This window comes from Ipomoea nil, unplaced genomic scaffold (assembly GCF_001879475.1).
Source record: "Ipomoea nil cultivar Tokyo-kokei standard unplaced genomic scaffold, Asagao_1.1 scaffold0943, whole genome shotgun sequence".
Taxonomy (NCBI): domain Eukaryota; kingdom Viridiplantae; phylum Streptophyta; class Magnoliopsida; order Solanales; family Convolvulaceae; genus Ipomoea; species Ipomoea nil.
In genome coordinates this window covers 183094-200893 of record NW_017617371.1, presented here as the reverse complement: position 1 = coordinate 200893, position 17800 = coordinate 183094, and the positions used below count along the sequence as shown (strand labels likewise).

The window sequence follows — 17800 nt, the reverse complement described above, 5'->3', positions numbered from 1 at the left end:
TATTAATCTAATATATTAGTGATAAAAAAATTAATTTTAAATATTTATAAATTAATATATGAGTTGTAATATAAATATCATTGTGGCAACAATGATGTCAGCGCCATTTAAGCTATATTATGGTAACATTAACACCGTTAACTATTGCTCTTGATTTCACCACTTTTTTAAGTAGATAGACTAAATTGAACATAATAAAAGTACAAGAACTAAATTGAATAAAACATTTATAATGCATGGACTTTATAGGTACTTTGGCCATTGATCTTCCTTCTTTTTTTTGTTTCGTTTAGCATAAATCTAACTCTAGTACCAAATTAAAAGTACATTTGTATTTATATATTATATATATACTTAACAATAATAAATTATGCATCACAAATAATATATAAGATTAAATAATTCAAACTAAATTACTCTCGTAGAACTCAGCCAACAAACCAAAACCATCATTGACACCTCGTTTTTATTCTTAACCACAAATATGGAGTTTGAAATACAATGATGATGGAAACCTGAAATGAATCAAGTTACAGAGTAACATAGAAATGACAGTTAAATATGGCATCAAAATTTTGTGTATCTGAGTTTAACAACAACTCAAGAATACTTGTAATAGAGACTCCATTCTTGTCTCTTCTCCTATCTATGCTCACTATTCCGTATAAAACTCACGGAACCCAATCGTCAATCAAAGTGATCATTATTATTATTATTTCTTGTCCTCTCACATTGATACAGTATTCAGGCAAAGGTGCTGCAGAATCAGTTGACAGCATCGATAACCAGCTTACGGGACTTGAGGACTGACCATCTCAACCGGCGATAGTAACCTGCTTGGAGAAGTGCAAGTGACAACACAAATATCCATTTGAAACCCATCTGCATACATTCGAAAGCCAGAAGGATTAGATAATCCATTTTTCTCAGCACATCTGAGAGGAGAACAGAAGAGAAAATGCCTATGAAGAATAAATGCATGCTCCATCTGATTTTATGCCCACCATCTGTCTTTTGACTAATGGCGTGTTTGGTTCATGGAATAGGTCGGGAATGGAATACCGTTCCCGGGAATACACCTATTCCATTGCTTGTTTTGTCATTTTATTCAAGGGAATAGCGTCCCGGGAATGAGCTATTCCCTTTGCAGGGGGAATAGCCATTCCTAGGGGACCCCCTGGTATTAGCTATTCTCAAGTATTTGGGAATAGCTTTAGTACTATAATACCGAAAATACCCAACCACCGCCGCGGTCACCACCACCACCCCACCACCCCACCACCCCGCCACCGCCACCGCCACCGCCACTGTCGCCACCACCCCCACCCCCACTGTCGCCACCACCCCCACCACCAACACCAACACCAACACATACTTTTATAAGGGTATTTATGTCTTTTGAAACATATTTTATTCTATTCCTTAAACCAACCAAACATTGTAATATAATTTCTAAAGTCTATTCCTTCCGCGAACCAAACAATAGAATACAATTCCTATTCTATTCTTTGCCTATTCCATTCCTTATGGAATAGCATTCCTATTACCTCAAATTCATTCTGTGAACCAAACGTGCTGTAAACATTGCATTTCAAATATTCATCATGCTTCTGAGTAATAAATTCATTGAGGCTCACTAAGCTTAGCTGGGGTTGATAGTATACCATTGATGATTTTGCGTTAGGATATCTATCTTAGTGTTTGGAACACATTATCTAATTTTTTATTTTTTTAAAGACCATTGAAAACTTTGGCTATTGTTAGTTGGTGAAGCTAAAAATTAGAGCAACTAGGCGTCTAGGCCCCTATCCCGCTATCCATATCCAAATTGTATACATCCACTGTTTCATGCACCTTCCAGCATGATAAAGGTCCTCTAAAACCAAGGTTTGGGTGCATTAATTTTAAAAGGAGAATAGACAATAAGATGAGTAACAAAATTGAAGAAAGATGACCTAAAAAGTCTTCAGCCCTAAAGTTTAAGCTTCTTTACTCCCACATTAAACTATTACTTGATGTTGATGTGCCAAATACAGGCTAAGTCATCAAATTATAGAGGATCTAATCACTTTCTTGTACTTAAGAGGTTTTTTTAAAACTTCATGAAAAATTGACTCAGAAAAAGGCTGCATTCATCAACAAATATGCTCCTGGAGAAATAAGCATTCAAGAATGTGTGTGTGTGTGTGTGTGTGTATATATATATATATATATATATATATATATATATATTGGATTCAACATGTAATGCCACCTTCCCTGTGAGAACTGTGGACAAATATGGGTTGTCCATCTAGTAGATCTAATGGTTCAAAATAAGGTAAAAAAAAGGGGTGAGGTCAGTTTCATAAATATTATAATATTTATGAAACTGACCCCATTTTTTTAATTTTGTTTTCATTTTTCAACCGTCAGATCTACTAAATGGACAACCATATTTGTCCACAGTTCTCACAGGGAGGGTGGTTCTCATGAGCCGGGACCTTATATATATATATATATATATATATATATATATATATATATATTCCTCAATTAAATTTTTTTTTTGCCCATGTTGGATTCAACATGTGATGCCAAAGCTTGCATTGCAGACAATTCAAACTGAAACATACAGAAAGAAGTGAGGGAAGAAGTCAATGCAACTTACCAGTTTTCTCTCTTCCATTTCAGGCTCAGCAGCCCATGACAAGAATGTTACAACATCTTTGCCCATCTGTACATAAAACAGAGTATGATTTTCATAAGAATATATCAGGGAAAGACAAAACACAGAATAGCAGAAATGAAGACAAAAAATATACCTGTGCTTCTGTTGCAGGGACACCATCTTCATATTCAACAGCACCATCATTGAGCATTTTAGGCATAGCAATTGCACCACCAGGGAAGTAAGGATTATAGTGAAGCCCTTCTCGGATCTGCATTGGGAGACCAGATAACTAATTGTGACAACTATTCAAACATAAATTTCACAGAAGGTGACTATGAATGTCACAGTATCAAGACCCAAAAATCTAGCATTTGATTTTCTAAAAAGCAGCAACAGCTTGAGGGGCAGAACTTACAGAGACACCAGCAGGAGGATCTCGGTAGCCAGTTAGAAGGGCAAAAACATAGTTCTGACCATTATGTCGGGCCTGAAAGCCAGGGTTGGAAGGGGGTTATTACATTACAGACAAATAAATGTATATCAAAATCCATCTACAAATCTTAAGATGCCAAAGAGCATACCTTTGTGATAAGACTTAGATCAGGAGGATAAGCTCCTCCATTTGCAAACCTTGCAGCTGCTTCATTTGCATAAGGCTGTGGAAAGCGGTCACTCAGCTTCCCAGGGCGTGTGAACATCTCACCTTCATCATTAGGGCCATCAACAACTTCAATCTCTGCAGCCATTGCCTTAGTTTCTTCCTCAGTGTATGCCACACCAACAAGATCACGATAAGAAACTAGAGACATAGAGTGGCAAGATGCACACACTTCCTGATAAACCTGGTGACCTCGGCGAATTCTGTTTGATAAATTAAGTAGATGAAGCCAGAAATTAATGCTCACTCTACCATAGGATAGCTAAAATAAACATTCAAAACCCAAACAAAACTAACTGCATCTTGCTTAGGTCACATAAGGGAATAAACTTATGAATATGCAGCCGAAACAATGACAAACAAATTTCGACATTATAAGCAATGAAGCTTTAAATTTAAAACTTTCTAAACAGAAGATTACCCATAATCCCTAGTGACATTCTTCTTGAAAACATTTCAACAATTATGAGACAGAAAAATAATCTACTTACGAAGAATGGTCATATGAACTGAGAATGCCCTTGTGAGGCCATGGATAGCTCGGACATTCTAGGCCATGCTCTGCCTCATCTGAGAACACAATAGTTGCACTACCAAGAAGCCCAGAGACTCCAGCACCAATAAGTGCAAGTACTCTAAAAGACTTCAAACCAGCAGATCCAAGCCCATCCTGCTAAAATTTTGAAACAAATACTTCAATTAGTATTTTCACATGCAATGTGATGAGTGCTGACTCATAAAGTACATATTCTTGATGCAGGGTTGGATTAGTTGTCTCTTACCATCCAACTAAAAATATTGACCTAAAACAACTAATCAAGTGCTCTAAGCTATAAATACAAAAACTAAATCAGGTACAAAATGAAAACCGCACTTGAATAAATAAAACTGAAAAAGTTATAAAGGCTCCAAATGCATGACTTTCTACTGCTTTGGTAAGAACACTATGATGGTCACTGAAACTAAATGTTTTACTTAGTGTATGACCATAGTTATCCAGTGGGATCCTCTCTAGGCAGCAAGCTGTCATTGTCAATTCTGACCTCCAGTATTTTTTGCACATATTAAAGCATATTTTGCAATTAGAGTAGGTCTCCCCCATTATGCCACTGAAGAGTAAAAGATAAGCTCATCCAAGTGGAAAATATAGGATCATGATTTCCTTCTAAACAAATCAAGAGTGTATCCAATAGAATTGGTGCCAACAACTTTCTAGTTTTGAGATTCAAAAAATGGTTCTCATTCATTAAATAAGGCCAACCCCACCTCCAAGCCTGGAAATTGTAGTTTGCTTATGTATCAATTAGACAAAAGCTCTAATTGTGGACAAATTATTAATTTGCTACAGCATGGAGGCAACCATGGGAAATTTGCTACTTTGCTAGACAATCTACATTCCAAAGATTAAGCATAATGTATAGTGAGAAGTACAGAGCAACCCAGTTAAGAGTGACAATAATGCAATTTAACAAGTATCCCAAGAAGTTGAATGGTATTAAATTTCCTAATTACATATCCTATAAAATTGGAACACTTTATGTGATCCTATTAACTTGTGTCTTCGCACCTCAATTAAGCAATGATTTAATATTTGCAACAAAATACTATATAGCAGCAGCCAAAGAGCATCAATAAAAAAATAAAATAAAATAAAATAAAATAAAAACTAGTTTTAGAGCTCAATGGCTCATTTATGAAGCAAAACTGCATTCTACGTCCCATAGTTCATACAATCATACCTGAAAACTAGCCGCTTTTAGTGAATCAATGGCACTCGGAAGCTTAGAATGGCCTCCTTGTCGCGTAACTCTGCCTAAAAACCAATTGATTTTTCCAAATCCTGATGTAAAAATTCACAAAGTTTCAAGCATAAGCGGAAATGATTAACAAGGTAATTAAAGTACTAATTAAGACCGAATCTTAATTAACATCGTTAGCTATGTTGATACCTTCAGCTCCGATCCTGAACTTCTTCGCCAAACCTGTAAATTAATAAATCAAAACAATTAGCTCATTTTGCTTCCCCCAAAATAAAAAATAAAAAAAAACACCTGGAGAGAATAAGAATTGAACAAGGAGAGAAAGATTACCCATGATGAATATCAGATGCGAAGGAACAGCAGCTTTGACGATGACTCTATTTTGTCAGACGACAGAAAGAGAATTGGCGATGGCGTAGGTGATTTCAGGGCATGTTGATTGTTGAATCATTGATCGAGTCATCGGGTCGGACCTAGATCCGATACAAATTCGGGTTGGTCACTCGAAGTGCGCCTCGGCGAGTGAAGTCGGATCCGGGTAAAAGTGTAAAACAGTTGGTCAACTAACGCCTAACGGGCTCATTCAGCCACGTTTCCGGTAAATCAGATGTTATGCCATGGAACCGTGTTCACCATTCATGGTGAACACGGTTCTAACGGTGTTAGTACACCGTTATCTTTTTTTTTTTTTTTTTTAAATTAATTGTGTGACTTTTCTTCTTTATTTTCACATTTTGCGATTTCACTTTAATTTGAGGTGAACAAAGATTTCGGACATTCATAAATTATGAATTCATGCCTGCACATTCACTTTGGAACCATGCCTACACATTCCCGCCCGAAATCACGGATTATGAATTTTCTGTTATGAGATTATGAATTTTTTGTTATGCGATTATGAATTTTCTGTTATGCGATTATGAATTTTCTATTATGAGATTATGAATTTTCATTACATTCATAATTTCGGACATTCATAAATTATGAATTCATGCCTGCACATTCACTTTGGAACCATGCCTACACATTCACTTTGGAACCATGAGATTATGAATTTTCTGTTATAAGATTATGAATTTTCTGTTATGAGATTATGAATTTTCAGTTGTGAGATTATGAATTTTCTGTTGTGAGATTATGAATTTTCTGTTATGCGATTATGAATTTTCTGTTATGAGATTATGAATTTTCATAAAATTCATAATCTCATAACAGAAAATTCATAATTTGATCAAACGCGTGCCGTTAACTCCACATCCGCGAAATTTATTTTTTTTTGCCTAAAAACGACGTCGTTTTGCCTTGTGTTCACCATTCTCGGTGAACACGATTCCATGGCATAATTTGCGCCGGTAAAATTCATCCTGCTGCTTCATAAAAAGTTAATTAAACCCAATTAAATGAACTTAATTTTGGGTGATATGCTTGAATTGGGTTGAGTTCTTTTAAGTGATATTTAAGTCAAACTCAATATAATATTTAATATTGAAACTCAATTTAGATTTAAAATATGTAACAATTTAATTCAATTTCAAATTGAAATTTAAGTAAATTTTGTAACGTAAAAAATATAAGAATATTGATTGATTACTTTAAAAATTAATAGTAGTATTTTTGTGAATAGTGAACATTAAATTATTTTCTTATGAACAATGATACATGTACATTCTCCACTTAATTTTACCTTTCAATATTCAATTTTTACATAATAATATTTGATTTATTAAATAATTAGTAAGTAAATTCATTTTTTTAACATGAAATAAAGTCAGTCAATTCACAAATAGTCAATAAATATAAATATTTTATTATCATATAAAAACTGAACATTAAAATGTAAAGTTACAAAAAAATAGTATTTTGTAAATTTATTTATAAAAATATCATTATCTTTTTTTTTTTTAATAATTGATAGTCTTACTATTTGATGTTAGAAGTTCCCATAATAAGTATAATGATTTAGACGTACACTTGTGTCCATTGTACAATGCAAGTTAAAGTTTACGTGAAAACGTAGTTAAAAAGTTAATTGTATAAAATAATTAAATTATTATTATTATTATACACCGGTATCTAACAAGCATTTGAGTGATTTAAAAGACATGGGCTTTATGAATGAGAAAAGATCAGCATTGTCACTTGTTGGAGGCAATTCAAAGCTTATTGAGTCGCGAATGAGCTTACACGATTCAACACATGCATAGAGAAGCAAATCGATGTGCTGACTGAATAACGTATAATATTTATACGACTTAGCTTGAGCTTCATGTTTCTTAGACACCCACCAAGAGATTTGCGAACTCTATTGTTTAATAATTTTTTTAAAGTAATTTTGTCACGATTTAAGTAATATTTTTGCTTAATATATTGTTTGATGTATTACTAAAAAAAAAAAAAAAAAAAAAAAAAAACATGCTTCCATACGAATATGTATGAAATTAAGAATTACAATTCTCATAATTAATGAATATAGGACAATGTAACCTTAATTTCTAATCATTCTTGCTTTCTCTCATCTCTGGTATTCTGCACGTCGCCGCCTCCGTCAAGCAAACAGATCGGAGGCGGCGTCCAATTGTCTTTCCCTGCTTCCATATCCATCGCAGACAACGTCCGTCTTCATTGTCTTCTCTGCCTTTACCGTTTTCTTCTCCATTTACATCGCTATCGGTCGTTACTCCATTATTTTTACATCGTTGTTTCCCTTTGCTTTGTTTTACAAGTTTTAATTTTGATTGCAGTTGATGTGTTTTTCCTCTCGTTGTTTTGATGAGTTTCTTCATCTCGTTTATTTGGTGAGTTTTTTAAAGTGTGAAACGATAAAACTGATCATGTCGTGTGTGAATCTCATCATGGTTAACAAACATGACAATGAAAAATAGACTCCTCTGAACTATGATATGCAATTTAGTTTGATGGAGATATTGTCAATTGATAGAATAATGGGAATAGATACTCAGGTGGTGTGCAAGACTATTCAACCACTGTTAGTCTTGCCTATGTTTGACCAAATCATTAAAGAAGCTTTCCTCCAAAGAATTCAGCTTCAAATGTGTGAAACAGTATGCGAATCAAGTTTTCACTAGCATTGCTAGGGAAGTTGTTTTTATGTCTGACCGTAAGGAATGTTTGACCATTCCATCGATCTTTATTGTAAACGTTTTAGCATATGATTATTGAATTAATTTCTTTATTTAAAAAAAATCAATATAGGACAAAAGTAAATTAATTCGATAAATGACAAAATAAATCCAATAAATTTTAACTAAAAAAAATAAAAATTAAAAAGGTAATATTTGAAATAATTAATAATGATTTTGATCCCTGACCATATCGTAATTATCAAATTGGTCATCGACTATCAATTTTGACCAATTAAATTCTCAATTATTGATTTCGTAATTGATTTGATCCTCCGTAATTGTCAAAGTATTCAACGATCAATTTAACAAAGAACCAAATTAATTTTGAAATTAATAATTAAAGATTTAATTTATCAAAATTGATAGTAATTAATTCAATTCAACATATCAAAATCAAAATTAGTATTATGTTATTAGCACAACAGGCATTTGTTGGGGCTAAGAATGTAAATCCGTACACTCCCGAGAATTATTCGCATGGCATGATCGAGTCAACTCCTGCGGGCTTTCCTAAATGCTAATTGTCATTTCGCTTCCAAAACCAGAGAAAAAGCGCAAACAAAAAGGGAATCGATCTAACTCAAAGGGGCGGACCTGAGATCACATTACAGTTGTTAACCCTAAGAGGCTTCCAGCATCGCCACCATGTGGAGAAGACTCTCTATCCAGCTGCTCCGATCCACTCCTACGCTCTCCAGATTCGCAGCCGCTTCTTCATCTCCGTCCACAGCGGTCCTCCGACCGTCCGTCGCTCTCCTGTCTCGTTACTTCAACGCCGTCGCTGGTAAGCCCCGGTATCTTTCAGATTTCAAACAATTAACGAATACATTTGCACGATTCTTTCCGGATACGAGAATTGAATAATTTGTCTCAACTCTTTGCGGAGTAGAAAATGTTGTTTCGAAGAAGCGAGTCGAAAATGTAATGCCTATTGCGACCGGTCACGAACGGGAAGAGCTCCAAGCTGAGCTTGAAGTGAGTTTTCTGACATCCTTTAATATTCTCCCACTTTATTTACTGTGTGTGTGTTTTTTTTTTAATGGCTAACACGGAGTATCATTTGTATATTTAGGTGTATCTTCAATTATGTGCATTATATGCATATAGGATTGATTAATGTATAATTTTCTCATGTGTTTGTTTTCTATTGTTTTGTTATGAGCAGGGAAGACAAATCCTAGACATCGACTTTCCTGAAGGTCCTTTTGGTACTAAGGTTAGCTGTGAATTCTTGTGAATTCTTTTCATAATGCATGAGCTTTGCAGCATTGGATATTATTTGTTGCTATTGCCATCAATACTACATTTCTACAATTAGATTATTACGGAGTTTAATTACATATAAAGAATCCACTGTCATTAGATTGTTATTGAGGATTGTGTAATGACTGTATTACAATTTGTGGCTGCTATGTGATGTATATTGCCATCTCCTATGTTTGTTTAAAATTTCCAGTTGGATGGTACAAATATTTGTTCCACTTTGGTCACCTATTTCTAACCTTTCAATTGATGAAAGGTTATGCTGCTACTTGGGGCATGTGATGTGAAAACAATATGGATATGTGCATCAGTGCATCCCAACAACAAAAGTTTGTTTATTCAAATGGTGTTATGGTGTTAGCGGTTAGTGGGACTTTAAATTAGAACAACTAAACAAGAAATGAAAAACCATCTTGAATTCGTAAGACTTGGGCTTCGTTTATTTATTAATTAATCATGTGAAAATGACATAATTTAAGTCCATTTATGTTCTACAGGCCAAGACTTTTTGGGATGTAATGCAGTTTTGTGTATTATCTCCTGCCAAGTATCCATCAATATCATGCCCTGATATTTTTTTTTAAAAAAAAAATATTTGATGCCCAATTTGCCTTGTCACATTGGATTTTGTGAATGCTCTCATTTTTTGTTTCTAATAATAGGTTGTGTGCTTGTGCAGTCTGCCAGTCTTTAGTCTTTACCCACATTGCTGTTGATATATGTTTAAGCTTTATGATTCCTTTTAAACATACTTGAATGCACTTCCTATGCTGAGAATACATAAGCATTAAGCCATCTAATGGTACAGATAAACACATACATAAAGGGGAACATTGTGGAGAGGATGTCTGAATAGTTGAAGTGAACACCTTCTTGTCATTGTCTGTATTTTGTTGCACTATATATAATATGGTTACTCTACTATTTATATCAAGTTTAAGGATGTTGAGCAAGCAGAAAAATGGAGAATAAGAAGAGATCTGTTTTAGCATTTTTTGTTAAAATGACATATTCATGATTTCATCAACGAAACTGGGAATCTGACAGCCACCACCTCATGTTAGCCTGTTTGCAATGTTGTGAATAATGATATTTTCTAATTTTTAGTACTGGTGGGTTGGAGGTATATTACTATTACAGTATTACCTCCACCTGTATATACTTTTCAGTCTCATACTTAGTGATTAATAATTGCATGTGGTGTTTAATTAAGTGAAACTTTGCGTTATGAGTCCGTTCTGCCTTCAATTCATTGAGGTAATTTCACCTTTTGGTCCTTAAGGATGGTGGAAATTCCAATTCTAGTCTATAACTTCCTTTTTTGACATATAATCCTCTACTTTCAGAATTGTTCCACATTGTGCCATTACATGCAAAAGGATGGAGTGTGGTGAAATGTCAACAAAGTGATGGTATATTTGACATTTTGGACTGAATTTGAAACAATTCTAAAAGCAAATGTGTCAAAATTAAAGGTCAACGATTAGATTTGGAATTGCCACTATATTCAAGGGACCAAGGGTGGAATCAACTCACTTTATGCTTTAATGAATTCTGAGTTGCTTTATATAAGGTGTCTGTTGTCAAGGATTGTATGTTTCTACACTTGTTTGCAGGAAGCACCTGCTATTGTCAAATCCTACTATGACAAAAGAATTGTCGGGTGCCCTGGAGGGGAAGGCGGTATGTCTCATTCACCATCTGTGTGGTAGCTTTGTATCCTGATAACAGATTCTTGTGTTTTCTGCTGTACCGGTATTTAACTTTATTTATTGTTTGGTTGAAAATATTTTTATTGTTCTCACTTCTCAAACATTTCTGTCCTATGTTACAGAGGATGAGCATGATGTCGTTTGGTTCTGGTTGGAGAAAGGCAAGCCACATGAATGCCCTGTGTGCACGCAGTACTTTGCTGTAAGTATAACATGAACCATTAAGTTTGTAATTTACGTATTGGGCTTAATATCATCAAAATATACAGATGTAAATTATTGTGGGTTAGTAGTCCTACTTTAAATTAGAATTAACTTGTGCTTATCAAAAAAAAAAAAAAAAAAAAAAGCACGGACTTACATGGGCAAGAATTAGTGCATAAGGTAATAGGGCACTAAAATGCTGCTATCTTTAAAGGCTTTGAGGCTTATCTTAGTTTTTCATTTTGAACTTGCAAATATAACTCGAGTTCAATGACCATCACTTCTTCCTTTTGTTACAACACAAGGGTGCTGATTATTTCCCTATTTTGCAGTTGGATGTGGTTGGCCCTGGAGGACCACCCGACGGTCATGGTGACCATGACGACGATCATCATCACTGAAACTGCAATTCTTCTACCAGAATAAATCTGGTTTAGATTTTGACAGATTAGTTGTTCTGCAAAATCAGGATTCAAAAGCTGTGTTTTGTTTGCTTTTGCTGGATCTAGCATTCTTATTGTTGCAATTGCAACAACAGATAAGCACGACACACTGATACAGTGACTCTCTAATAATTAAAGTTATTGGAAGACAAAACTTCAGTCAATAGCAATTTAAAAGAGTGTTTTTTGCTGCATAAATGTTGGATCAAGTCTAGTGCCAATATTTACACTATTCGCTAAAGTTATGCTCTATTGTACTTTATTATCGGAATCACCTCAAATTTTAATTTAGTTAATTAAATTCCAAGAAATAAATTTCATTTCATTTGTATTTTGGTTTGCTAACAACTAAGGGTAGCTTAAATGCATGTGTTAGAAATGCATTCGATTCTTATCTCCTTGATTAATATGGAGTATAGATTGCCTAATACACAGTATTCTAATAATTTCAGGAAAGTGAAAAATTAATTGTTTTTCGTATAAAAAATATTGTGGGTAGTGACATTGGTATTGAGTAAGTAGCACAAACTGGGGAAAATGGAACAGAGCTAACAACCCTAAAACATACACCCTAAAACATACGGAGTACATTTTATGGAGTTTTCATGTTTTTTTTTTGGAAGAATTTAATATGAATTCACTAAAGTTTGTTGTGAGAATATTTGTGAGGTTGATTGTTGTCTCTGCCAAGATCATTAGCTAGGAGTATATTAGTAAATGGAGTATATATGTAGCGGGGTGAGGATACATAGATATAGGGTAATAGAAGACATATGGTGAATACAAATTTGAGAAATCAAGGATTGAACTCATGTGTATGCAACAACACTCTTGAGAGAAATGTCCTTGAATGGAGCTTAATTAACACTTGACTAAATTAATCACGCCCTAACTTAACGAGGCTTAATTGAATTAGCCTAAAAATTAGCCTCACATTGTGAAGAATACAAATGCAAATTGTAATGTGAACCATGAATAAATATTCGTTTTTAATGTACTAAAGATTATTTTTTAGGTAATATTCTAAAAATAAACTTATAGCATAAATGAACATTCAAAAAACAAAAAAAAACATATAATACTCTAAAAATAAACTTATATATCAGTGGTCCATGTTGTTATGTGAGGCAAATTATGCTGTGCAACCGTGTGCACCATGCATGGTGCACACAAAATTGAATTCATAATTTCTATACCTTAGATTCATAATTTCTATACCTTAGATTCATAATTATTGAACTCTATATTCACAATTATAAAACTTTGTGTTCATATTTCCAATTGTTGAACTCTGTTTCACAAATCACTGAACTATATGTTCACAATTTGATAACTATACAGTTTAAGAATTATGAATCTATAGTATAGAAATTATGGATCTATACTATAGAAATTATGAATCTACAGTTTATAATTTATGAATCTACAATATAAAAATTATGAATCTATAGTATAAAAATTATGAATATATAGTATAGAAATTATGGATCCAATTTCGCTCCCTTTATATCAATCACATATTAACAAGTTTTTAATTTGTTTTAATAAATTTAAACTTTTGTAATAGCGATCAATTAAAAATTGTCAAAAAAAAAAAAAAAACATGAAAAAGGAAAAAGATTTAAATTTCCCTCACTAGGGTTTAAGGAAAAGCTGCTCAATCCTCCGAGGTTTAGCAGCCCCCTGTGTCTTCCTCCTCTTTCTCTTTCAATCGCCATGAATTACAGGTTTCATAACCTCCTCGGAGCTCCATACAGAGGGGGAAACGCCGTCGTAGTCAACAACAGTCTCTTAATTTCACCCGTCGGTAACCGGGTCTCCGTCACCGATCTCGTCAAATCCGAAACCGTAACTTTACCATGCCAGTCCTCCTCTAACCTTCGCCGCATCGCCGCCTCTCCCGACGGCGTCTTCCTCCTCGCTATCGACGAAAACAACCGCTGCCTCTTCATTAACCTCCGCCGCCGTGCCGTCCTCCACCGCATCACCTTCAAGCACCCCGTTGCCACCGCCAAGTTTAGCCCCGACGGTAGCTTCATCGCTGTCGCCGCCGGCAAGCTCCTGCAGATTTGGCGCTCTCCTGGCTTCAGGAAAGAGTTCTTTCCTTTTGAGTTGATCCGTACTTTCGCTGATTGCAACGATAGGATTACGTCGCTGGATTGGAGCCCAAACTCTGATTACATTCTTGCTGGATCGAAGGACTTGACTGTGAGGTTGTTTTGCTTTAGTAAGTCGAATAAGTTCAATAAACCGTTTTTATTTTTAGGCCACAGGGAAGCAATAGTTGGTTGTTTCTTCGGAGTTGATAAGAAAACAAATAAGGTTTCCAGAGTTTACACTGTATCGCGTGATGGAGCCATTTTTAGCTGGGGTTACAGTGAAACTGATGAGAAATTTGATGAAATGGATTGTGATGTTTCTGAACCAGAATCCCCAGGTACACCAGAACAAAGGCAAGCACAGAATGAGGAAGTAGATTATAAATCTAATGCCAAAAAAAGGAAGAATTTTGATGGGAAAGGCAAAAACTTGGATGAGGAAAAAGGCCCTTGGTTGCATAGGCTGAAATGGGAGTTGTTAAAGAAGGATTATTTCATGCAAACACCAGCAAAGTTAACTGCTTGTGATTACCACAGAGGCCTTGATATGGTGGTAGTTGGTTTCTCCAATGGTGTGTTTGGACTTTATCAGATGCCCGATTTCATGTGCATCCATCTGTTGTCCATATCGAGAGAGAAGATCACAACGTCAGTTTTTAATGATCTTGGAAATTGGTTGACATTCGGATGTGCAAAGCTTGGACAGTTACTTGTATGGGAGTGGAAATCAGAAAGCTACATTTTGAAACAACAGGGGCATTACTTTGATGTAAATTGCCTTGCCTATTCACCGGATTCACAACTCTTGGCTACAGGAGCTGATGATAATAAGATTAAGGCAAGTACAGAATTGCAATTATGTTTGATTTCATCTTTACTTTAGTGTATGCAAGCTCAATATGTTGTACCTTAAATTGCCTGCCCAATTATCTTGTACAAAAACAGATTACATGCATTTATTGTAGAATGGACATTTTCTTTTGCAAGATTTGGATAAATATTGGTGTCCAAGTTATAAACAATTGTTAATTTTAATGAACAAAATGCTTCCATTGGTATATGGATTCACAGCACCTGTAACATGTTCTCCCTCTATACCTTTTCATGGAGTAAAAGTTGTTGATTTTGATAGACTCCATATCTTTGTGTAATGCCATCTGACTGGACTCTTTTTTATTTCTGGGACTCTTAACCCAAGGTGCTTCTAGAAAGATAAGATGCACCAATTTAGCTGCAGACCCTGATCCCAAAATTTTATTGTTTATGCCTAACAGGTGTGGACTGTTTCATCGGGTTTCTGTTTTGTCACATTCTCTGAGCACAGCAATGCAGTTACTGCTTTACATTTCATGCCAAACAATCACTGTCTCTTAAGTGCATCTCTTGATGGGACTGTTCGTGCATGGGATTTGTTCCGATATCGAAATTTCAGAACATTTACGACCCCTACATCCAAGCAGTTTGTTTCTTTAGCATCAGATCAGAGTGGTGAAGTTATATGTGCAGGAACCCTTGATTCATTTGAGGTTACAACTGATTTTTTGTCAAATTTTGATATTACCTTCCACTGTCATTCATAGTTATTGACAAGATTATTATCTCGTGTATTGCTGCTAGATATATGTATGGTCAATGAAGACTGGAAGATTGTTGGATGTTCTCAGTGGGCATGAGGGCCCTGTACATGGATTGATGTTTTCTCCAACAAATGTATGTTCCATACTTCATGTGCTCATTTCTTATATGTGATTCATACATGTTTGTGCCATCCTGTTCGTGAGTACTCAGTCTGAATCAAAATATAAATTATACTTTTAAGTGTAAATAAAATTGACACTTATCCTCTACTTTTCAAGAGCTTAGTCCAGTGTTCCTGGTTTTCTGCAGGCTATTTTGGCTTCCTCCTCCTGGGACAAAACAGTTCGCTTGTGGGATGTTTTTGATGGAAAAGGAGCAGTAGAAACTTTCCCCCATACACATGATGTCCTCACAGTTGTTTATCGTCCAGATGGAAAGCAATTAGCAAGCAGCACATTAGATGGGCAGATCCATTTTTGGGATCCTATTGAAGGTTTGTTGATGTACACGATTGAAGGCCGTAGAGACATTGCAGGTGGGCGCTTAATGACCGATCGTAGATCGGCCGCTAATTCCACTTCGGGCAAGTGCTTCACAACCTTAAACTACTCTGCTGATGGAAGCTATATATTGGCTGGTGGAAACAGTAAATATATCTGTATGTATGACATTGCTGATCAGGTTTGTGCCATAAAATTAAAGTTCTATAACCTGTTCTTTTTTCACCTCATGATTCCCTTAATGTGCTTGCTATATGCTATGTATGTTATATCCTACTTTACAACTGTGTTTTAAAAGGAAATCCATTCCAATTCTCCATGATACTTTGTGCCATAATACTATTTGAACATTGAAGGTTTTGCTGCGAAGATTTCAAATTACACATAACCTCTCCTTAGATGGGGTACTGGACATCTTGAACTCAAAGAATATGACAGAAGCTGGTCCATTGGATTTAATTGATGATGATAATAGTGATACTGAGGAAGGCGTGGATCGGCAATCCAGGAAGAAATTGGCTTATGATTTACCTGGATCAATGCCTAATCATGGAAGACCGATTATCCGTACAAAATGCCTGAGGATTGCCCCAACTGGCAGGAGTTGGGCAGCAGCGACCACAGAAGGAGTTTTAATTTATTCTATGGATGAGTCTTTCATCTTTGACCCCACTGATCTGGACATAGATGTTACCCCAGATGTAAGTCTTAGCATTTCTTTGTTTCCTTTATTAACAATTCATTAACAATTCTTTAGCTTGTGTGAACCATTATGTATAATATTTATTCTCTACCTCATTCCACAGGCTGTCAATGTTGCCCTCTCTGAAGGGCAAACGAAAAGGGCACTGATCCTTAGTCTACGTCTAAACGAAGATAGTTTAATCAAGAAGTGCATTGTTGCTGTCAGCCCAGCTGATATACCTGCTGCAGCTTCATCAATACCATTCAAGTACTTGCAGAGATTAGTCACGGCTTTCGCGGATCTTCTGGAGAACTGTCCACATTTGGAGTTCATTCTTCGATGGTGTCAGGTTATACCAAAAATATAATCACTATAATTCTTTCCCGCATTTTTTCCCCATCATTGTTACATGTTGGCTTGTTCTGAGAGGATTGGGTTTTTGTTGGTAGGAGCTCTGCAAGGCCCATGGCCAGTCGATCCAGCAAAATTCAAGAAATTTGCTTCCGGCCCTGAAATCATTGCAGAAAGCAATTACCAGACTGCATCAGGATTTGGCTGATACTTGTTCTTCAAATGAATATCTGCTCCGATATCTGTGCTCGGCAAGCAACAATAGGTGACCAGTTTCTATTTTGGTGTGTTCATGGTGATTGGTCTAATTTAATGGTTCCAGAGTTTACAATGTCAGTGATGTAATCCACATTTGGTAGTCCTTTAGGATGATGTATAAACCATATTTGCTCATTCAAGTTTTGAGAAATCAGTTTTGTATTGATTATATTTTGCAAAATCCACAAGCTATTAATTCCTTAGTCTTTTTTTGTATTCATTAAGGAAAAGTTTTCAGTCAATGCTCTCACTCCTTAAGTTTTTTGAATTTGTTCCTTAGTGATAAGATTTGTGTTTGAAAAAATAGTAATAAGTTTGAAATGTTAATATTAATCGAGGACATTATCAAAATATAGCAAAAATTACATTTTGAGTTTTTTGCACTTTTAGTCCCACGACTATAGTGGCACTGGCAGAATTGATCTACGACTTTTGAACCTTGCAATTTTAGTCCACGACTATTGATTTTTTGCAAAAATGGTCCTTCCGGCCA

The 17800-nt window shown here is 35.3% G+C and overlaps 3 protein-coding genes across 5 annotated transcripts; 2 read left to right on the top strand and 1 right to left on the bottom strand.

Moving 5' to 3' along the window:
- Nucleotides 1–428: 428 nt before the first annotated feature.
- On the bottom strand, nt 429–5649 carry LOC109179704 (cytochrome c1-2, heme protein, mitochondrial-like). Of its 2 annotated transcripts, none has more exons than XM_019329203.1 (9): nt 5402–5649; nt 5261–5293; nt 5051–5151; nt 3803–3984; nt 3235–3514; nt 3069–3140; nt 2805–2921; nt 2651–2716; nt 429–882 (listed from the first exon to the last, which is right to left on the bottom strand). In XM_019329203.1, the coding sequence occupies exons 1-9, from the start codon at nt 5403–5405 to the stop codon at nt 766–768; spliced, it is 972 nt and encodes a 323-aa protein (XP_019184748.1). In that variant the 5' UTR covers nt 5406–5649; the 3' UTR covers nt 429–765. The 2 variants fall into 2 exon arrangements, with proteins under 2 accessions (XP_019184748.1, XP_019184749.1); XM_019329204.1 differs by having other exon boundaries at nt 3803–3981; nt 5402–5508.
- Nucleotides 5650–8672: 3023 nt separating this feature from the next.
- LOC109179702 (putative cytochrome c oxidase subunit 5b-like) lies at nt 8673–12126 on the top strand. Of its 2 annotated transcripts, none has more exons than XM_019329199.1 (6): nt 8673–8998; nt 9104–9189; nt 9380–9430; nt 11094–11160; nt 11312–11391; nt 11726–12126. In XM_019329199.1, the coding sequence occupies exons 1-6, from the start codon at nt 8860–8862 to the stop codon at nt 11792–11794; spliced, it is 492 nt and encodes a 163-aa protein (XP_019184744.1). In that variant the 5' UTR covers nt 8673–8859; the 3' UTR covers nt 11795–12126. The 2 variants fall into 2 exon arrangements, with proteins under 2 accessions (XP_019184744.1, XP_019184745.1); XM_019329200.1 differs by having other exon boundaries at nt 8717–8998; nt 9119–9189.
- Nucleotides 12127–13457: 1331 nt separating this feature from the next.
- LOC109179699 (periodic tryptophan protein 2 homolog) lies at nt 13458–17510 on the top strand. The gene is made up of 7 exons (XM_019329194.1): nt 13458–14773; nt 15210–15461; nt 15553–15645; nt 15823–16194; nt 16370–16714; nt 16820–17047; nt 17148–17510. Exons 1-7 carry the CDS (start codon nt 13553–13555, stop codon nt 17316–17318), a joined length of 2682 nt encoding a protein of 893 aa, XP_019184739.1. The 5' UTR covers nt 13458–13552; the 3' UTR covers nt 17319–17510.
- The last annotated feature ends 290 nt before the right edge of the window (nt 17511–17800 follow it).

What these genes read in the sequence shown, in the direction of transcription:
- LOC109179704 (XM_019329203.1), bottom strand. An exon ending in AGTTCATATGACCATTCTTC is followed by an intron (nt 3,515 to 3,802) that starts GTAAGTAGATTA and finishes TTTATCAAACAG; the next exon opens with AATTCGCCGAGGTCACCAGG. An exon ending in ATCTAAGTCTTATCACAAAG is followed by an intron (nt 3,141 to 3,234) that starts GTATGCTCTTTG and finishes CCTGGCTTTCAG; the next exon opens with GCCCGACATAATGGTCAGAA.
- LOC109179702 (XM_019329199.1), top strand. Translation starts at nt 8,860, where the DNA reads ATGTGGAGAAGACTCTCTATCCAGCTGCTCCGATCCACTCCTACGCTC. An exon ending in TTACTTCAACGCCGTCGCTG is followed by an intron (nt 8,999 to 9,103) that starts GTAAGCCCCGGT and finishes TTTGCGGAGTAG; the next exon opens with AAAATGTTGTTTCGAAGAAG. An exon ending in TGTGCACGCAGTACTTTGCT is followed by an intron (nt 11,392 to 11,725) that starts GTAAGTATAACA and finishes CCTATTTTGCAG; the next exon opens with TTGGATGTGGTTGGCCCTGG.
- LOC109179699 (XM_019329194.1), top strand. Translation starts at nt 13,553, where the DNA reads ATGAATTACAGGTTTCATAACCTCCTCGGAGCTCCATACAGAGGGGGA. An exon ending in TGATGTTTTCTCCAACAAAT is followed by an intron (nt 15,646 to 15,822) that starts GTATGTTCCATA and finishes GGTTTTCTGCAG; the next exon opens with GCTATTTTGGCTTCCTCCTC. An exon ending in TGTATGACATTGCTGATCAG is followed by an intron (nt 16,195 to 16,369) that starts GTTTGTGCCATA and finishes TGAACATTGAAG; the next exon opens with GTTTTGCTGCGAAGATTTCA.